Source organism: Phoca vitulina, unplaced genomic scaffold, assembly GCF_004348235.1.
Source record: "Phoca vitulina isolate PV1807 unplaced genomic scaffold, GSC_HSeal_1.0 scaffold55, whole genome shotgun sequence".
Lineage (NCBI taxonomy): Eukaryota > Metazoa > Chordata > Mammalia > Carnivora > Phocidae > Phoca > Phoca vitulina.
In genome coordinates, this window is record NW_022589758.1 from 2,101,069 (window position 1) to 2,107,851 (window position 6,783).

Sequence of the window (6,783 nt, forward strand, 5' to 3'; positions counted from 1 at the left end):
AAACTTTGAGTGGTCAGTTTCTGCTATAGGAAAAGAAAGACTCATGCAGGCAACTAGATTTGGCCAAGCCCTCATGGAGAAGACCCTAAAGTAGGTAGGAGTTGGATGGATGTAGAGTACTTTGTAGAATAATTTACTTCATTTGATCTTCCTACTCCCATGAGATAGAAAATCATTCTGTCTCCATTATTCATATCTGCATAAAGGGGCTGAGAGAAATAGTGGTTATGGCAATCAACTGACAGCATCTGGATCCTGGATCCTGTGGTAGATAAACTCTAAGATGGATCCCATGATCCCTACCTCCGGGTGGTACACATTTGTATGATCTCCTCCCCCTTGAGTGTGAGCAGGAGCCGTGATTCACTTCTAGCCAGTAGCATATACCAACAGTGACAGGATGTACATATTTATGTTATAAAAGAATCCTATTTTTATCTTGCTTAAACTTTGTCTCCCTTGCTGACTTTGATGCAGCAAGATGCCATGTTGTGAATGACCCTTTGGAAAGGGCCACGTGTTGAGGAATTGAGGATGGCCTCTGGTTGATATCCTGCAAGAAACTAAGGACCTCAGTCCAGCAGCACACAAGGATCTGGATGCTTACCACTAACCACATTAGCTTGGAAGTGGATTCATCCCCAGTCAAGCCTCAGCTGAGACCACAGTGCTAGCCAGGACCTTGATTGCAACTTTAGAAGACTCAGAAATGGAAGATGCAGCTAAGCTGTGCCTGGACTCCTGACCCACCGAAGCTGTGGGATAATAAATGTGTGTTATTTTAAGCTGTTAAGCTTGTGGTAGTTTTTAACACAACAGATAATTAGTACCAATCCCAAAGGCAGGGCTTCAGGCAGGACTGCATTTTCCAGGCCAAGGAATTTGACTATTATTCTTTGAATTCTAGGGAATCACTTAGGAGCTCCAAGCAGGCACATGACATGATGGGAATGGTGTGTGGTCATGACAACAATGGATCAGACAAGAGATGAAAATAGTGGCAGTAAAAATGGAAAATGATTTCTCTCTTTATTGAGCACATACAAGCCCTCAGGAACTACTTCTCAATTAATCTTCACAATCTTGTGAGGTAGCTGTGATTGTCTCCACTTCACAAATGAGGGAACTGAGGCACAGAGAGGGTAAGTAGCTTTTCCTAGGTTACACAGCTAGTAATTTGAAAGAACCAGAGTGCCAACCCAGATATGTTTACCTCCAAAGCTAACGCTCCTAACCATTGACTATAGATGGTATTCAACACATTCTGTTCTTCTCTGTAACACACGAGTGGGAAGTAGTGAGCTATGGAAAGAAGAGTTTGGTCTATGGCACAGACTCGTCTATGCAACCCACCACTTACCTCTAAATCCCTGTCCTTCTTCACCCAATCCAGGATGATTTACTGTCAAGCAAAATTTCTGGTAAAACTTTGATACCAAATTACAAGAACAATTTCGTTCTCAGTCTCCTCTGGAAACAACTCACAATCCCCAAAAGGGCCCAGTCTTAGAACATTTTTAAATTATACTGCATATAGGTACTTTGAAGGTATCTGTTTATTATGTATTCAATTTATTTCCACACCTATTAAATAACTCAGGGGTGAAACCTGGGTTTGATAAAATCTCTAGATCAGGGCTCTGTCCACCATCTGATTTTGTAAATAAATTTTATTACAACATAGTCAAACTCATTTATGTATTGTCTATGGCTGCCTTCGCCCTACAACGGCAGAGTTGAACAGAGGCCATAGAGCCCACAAAGCCCGAAATATTCACCGTCTGGCCTTTTACAGAAAAAGTGCTCTGCCCTCTTCCCTAGATCTATACATTTACAGGAAATGCACGGGACAAAAGAGCATGTTAAGCAATATTTAGGGGGCACAATCGGCAAGTCCAAAAAGTGGGAGTTTCTACAGGACCCAAAATTTAATTCTTCGGCAAATAAATTTCAAAAAAAAAAAGTGAGGGAGGGACTCTGTAGATTAAAAGAGAGCTCAAGTACATCATTCAAAACAATTGGAAGGAGAGGACCTTGTTAGATCTTGATTCAAACAAAACAGCTGAAATTGAAAAAGAAATAGGGTGCATTTGAATGCTGACTAGATATTTGACGATACTAAGAAGTTATTGTTAAGTTTTTGGCACGGTACTGTTATTAAGGTTGTTTTAAAAGTACTTTGAGAGCGAGAAGGTGAAATACACACATAAAAGTACATCATATTTTGGATTTCCTTCAAAATATTCCAGTAAGTGTGGGGTTGAGTAGAAAACTAAAACAAGATTGGCCAAAGTGTTAATAATTTGTAAACTGGGCGATGGATATGAGGAAATTCAATATACTCATCTCTCTTCTTTTATACATGTTTGAAAATTTTTATGATAAAAAATAAAGAAAAATCATACGACGGAATACTATTTGGCAACAAAACGGAATGAAGTAATGCTACATGCTACAATGTGCAAAGTGAAAGAAGCCAATCACAAGAGACCATGTACTGTATGATTGCATTTATATGAAATGTTCAAAGTAGGCAAACCTATGGAGACACAAAGTAGACTAGTGGTTGCTTAGGGCTAGGAGCTGGGAGGAAGAGTGATGACTGACAGGCATGTGATTTCTTTCTGGAGTGATGAAGATGTTCTAAAATTAGATGGTGGTGAAGGTTGTACAATTCTGCAAATATACTAACAAGCATTGAATCGTATACTTTAAATTGGAGAAGTTCATGGTGCATAAATTATATCTCAGTAAAGCGGTCATTAAAAGCTCTCTATAGTAAAAGCAAAGAAAAAAACCTCACCTTATCCCCCAGGTCCTATAACTAGGTCTGAAACCCCACGAAACTGCTCCAAACCAAAGGAGTTAGCCAAAATTAGCTTCATGCTCTTTTACCCAGCTGCCTGCCCTTACGCCAAGCAGCAGCAGCGGCTCCTGACCACGGACTACCCTCCCTGCACGTAGCCGGCGGCCCCCTGCTTCCTTTTTGCATTCTAATATTTTCACTTTCCTTTAAAGGGTCCATGCTTTCTGCAGCTTGGCCACACTTTTGATTTATGCCCTTTCCTCTCTGGCCTTGGCTCTCATCAACCACTGCAATTCAAAAGTAATAACACCTAATGATCCAGAGATGCTATCAACAACCATCACTCCGTCTCATTCGATAACGTGCCTTCTCAGCAAAGGGCACTCAGCAGAACTGTTACATGTCTCTTCAGCAGTTATAACTCCCTCCCACACTCAGAGCAGTAAGACGGTGCTGTTCTCCCATGCTCACAAGCATCGAGCACCGTTCTGTGGGCTTTGGGTATGAATTCGGGCTTCACAGCCACCCTCCAAGGCAGACAGGAGCGGGAGGCTCTTTTACACAGGTGAGATAATGAAGGTGCAGAGAGGTTAATTGACCAGCTGAAGCTCACCCAGCTGGAAAGTGCTGGAGCCAGGATCCGGACCTCGGCAGTCTGGCTCCAGGGTCCTGAGGCATGAAGCTGGTACACCTTCACCAGCACCTACGGGACCATTCAGCTGAGAATGAAAACAAATGCATGGTACACTGTAGCCACCTCCAACAGAGATCAAATAAAAAGTGAGGAAAAACCAACAATAAAGAGATCAGGAAAGGTAAGACCAAAAAATAGGAGACAAGAAACAAATGACCTCCTATGACCACACCGGGCTGTCAAAATCTCCAGGATTTCCTTGAGCATTAGAAAAATGGAAAACCTTCTCTTGGGGTATTTCAAATGAGGTGGTAGGTCTCAGGTTGGATCTGTCCCATGAGTGGCAGTAATTTAAACATGCAACCTACTCAACATTTGAAAAAATATCTGAACTACATTTTTGAAGGAATGTATTGCTATACAAGTGTCACAAAATCTTTTCTTAAGTAATGTTGCTCAATTTCCAGCACAAATGTGTAAGGACACAGCTTTGGGATCGGTGAGAGAAGAAATTCCTAAATCCTTGCCCTTGTCAAAGCATCTTGCTTTCCCAGAGCATTCTGAGATTTGTCAAAACTGGCTTAGTTATGGTTTTTCTGCGAGGGCTCTGGATGGATTCTGTGACCTTTGGAAGTCCCTTAGAGCTCCATGACAATGAAGGAAGGAACACCCAAATCCAGTCTCCAGACCCATGGTTACTTTAATTACTAGCTAGCTTTTTCACTAAGCCTCCAATTGCATTTTCCAGTTAATGTATCATTTCAGAGAGTTTTTAGATATTCCTGTTGACATTGTAGGCTTGGGAAAATTATTAACTCAATAACTTATGGCATTTCCGTGAAATGCTTTGAAACCCTGATTATGATGAGAATTATGGTGGCAACTTTACAAAGCATGTTCACTGGTTTCTAAGAATCTGGACTGAGACCAGTGAATTATTTTGTAACAGCTTCCAAATGAGCCCCAAGGTCAATTAAGTTTAGTCATCTGGGACTCCAGAATCAGAAATACTGAAGCAAACATCCAATCTCACAACTCGGAGCATTTCTTTGATTTCCCTTTTCAGTTGTACAGGCAGTAATCTAACCCTTAAGAAGCAACAAATACCCCTAGGTAGCCATGAAAACTCACCATCTTTTGGATATTCTCGTCGGTAATATTGGTGTTATAATTCCAAGAAGCAAGTGAACTTTGATAAGACAGCTCTTCAGCTTCATAGTTAAACTTCTCCAAAAATGTCTTGACCAGATCCTCAGTGGTGGATTGAGCAGCAGTTAGAGCAGCAAGGCTGAGAAGGAGCCAGGAAGAGCCTAACATCTTTCCCTATGCACCAAGATCCCATCCACTGAACAACTTTCCCTAGAGTAAAACCTCTTCATGAGTTTTTCCTCTCTCATCAGCCTTTGAACTTGGGTTGGGCACTGAGCAGGAAAGATGAAAAAAAAAAAAAAAAAAAGATGAAGAAGAAGAAGTAGTAGAAGAAGAAACAGTAAACAGTCTGCTGAACCACCATAAAGTTCATCCTGGAGAGGACAGATATATAAACAGATTTTAGAATGATTTTTTAAAGTAAATCAAATAAACAAATGTTATTCATTAATCCTAGAGAATCATAGCTCTCCTAGTATTTTATGGCCAGATCAGAACTTGCACATTTAGTTAATATGTTCCCAAAAAGCTGTTAAAGATACACTGAAGGTGTTATAATTTTACAGGGACCAAAGAAGCCTAGATTTAGAGATCATGGGGGTATTAGTGGTACTTACGTGTTTTCCAGACGGGATTTCATTGAAAGTCAGTTATCTCTCCTTTCTTTTTATTTCAAGCTCATATTCACAGAAAGTCTCTCTCTACTTGGATAACATTTTCCCCTCCTAAATAAACGCCTTTGCCCTTGTCTTGATGGAATTCATTTTTTTTTTCTGATAAATTTTAATTTCCCTGGCCATTTTTTAAAAGTATAAGGCTACCCTCCACTCCACTCCACAGGTTAACTCACCTGATCTGGCTTGGGTAAACTTAAAAAGGCTCACTTTCTACTTCTCAGATGACCATGTTGAACACTGGTTCTATGGCCGACTTCACTGTGTGCCTCCTTCCCTCTCACTTACCTGTTCTAAACTCAGTTGAGGTCCCAGGGAAGTAAACATGACTCTGCATGGTGTGAAATTCAAAGAGTGTCCATGTCACGCTCTGGGCATCCAAAACCATGGGATCATGGCAACACAGAATTCAAAGAGACTTCGGTGATTATCCTGTAGAGTCTCAGGAGCTGGATCAGTGTCCTCATTCCCAGGGTGCAGGTATATCAGAGATAAAAGAGTGGAGCCACTTGAAATGGTAGCGCTCATGGGCCAGCTTGACTGTGATTATGAAACCTTCACCCAGGGAAAATATTTCTTCACCCAGAAAAACAAGTCTTCCAGGTCCAGGTGCAGTAACCAAGCTTTTAAAAAAAAAGTTTTTGGGCGCCTGGGTGGCTCAGTTGGTTGGGCGACTGCCTTCGGCTCAGGTCATGATCCTGGAGTCCCTGGATCGAGTCCCGCATCGGCCTCCCTGCTCGGCAGGGAGTCTGCTTCTCCCTCTGACCCTCCCCCTTCTCATGTACTCGCTCTCTCTCATTCTCTCTCTCTCAAATAAATAAATAAAATCTTTAAAAAAAAAAAATAAATAAAAAAAAATTAAAAAAAAGTTTTCATGACTTTCCCTTATTCCACAGTTGTTAAATTAGTGTTATTATAGAACAGGAAAAAATAATTCTAAGTAACTGCTCAATGCGCTTTGCATTATAATATCTCATTTAAGCATTACAACAAACCTAGAGGCAAATTTTTTTTAAAAAAAAGATTTATTTATTTATTTCAGAGAGAGAGCACAAGCAGGAGGAGCAGAGGGAGAGGGAGAGAGAGAATCTCCAGCAGACTCTGTGCTGAGCGTGGAGCCCAATGCGGGGCTGGATCTCACTACCCTGAGACACGACCTGAGCCGAAACCAAGAGTCAGACACTTAACCGATGGTGCCACCCAGGTGCTCCTAGAGGTAAATCTTTTTTTTTTTTTTTTAATCGCTATTATACAGATTATGAAATTGAGGCTCAGAGAACTTAAATAAATTGCCAAACCTCACTCAGCTAGTAAGTGGTAGAGCCAGGAATGCCATGTGATTCTAGAGTACAGACCTTTCCGTTGTAGTCAGTAGTCTAAGAGCAATAACAGAGGTATAAATAAATAGCAGCAGAAGGACGTGTGCCTTCAGTGAAGATGACAGATTTGCTTTTGCCACACCAAAAAGAGGTGGATTCTTTTTTTTTTTTTAAAGACTTTATTTATTTATTTGACAGAGA

At 40.9% G+C, this 6,783-nt stretch overlaps 1 protein-coding gene across 1 annotated transcript in view; it reads right to left on the minus strand.

The window, feature by feature from the left end:
* ACE2 (angiotensin I converting enzyme 2) overlaps nt 1-4,827 on the minus strand; it is a 37,913-nt gene extending 33,086 nt beyond the window's left edge. The window contains exon 1 of the mRNA XM_032389615.1: nt 4,572-4,827. Coding sequence (XP_032245506.1) covers nt 4,572-4,757 — 186 coding nt within the window. The 5' untranslated portion in view covers nt 4,758-4,827. The remainder of the gene's footprint in view (nt 1-4,571) is intronic.
* Between the last annotated feature and the right edge of the window lie 1,956 nt (nt 4,828-6,783).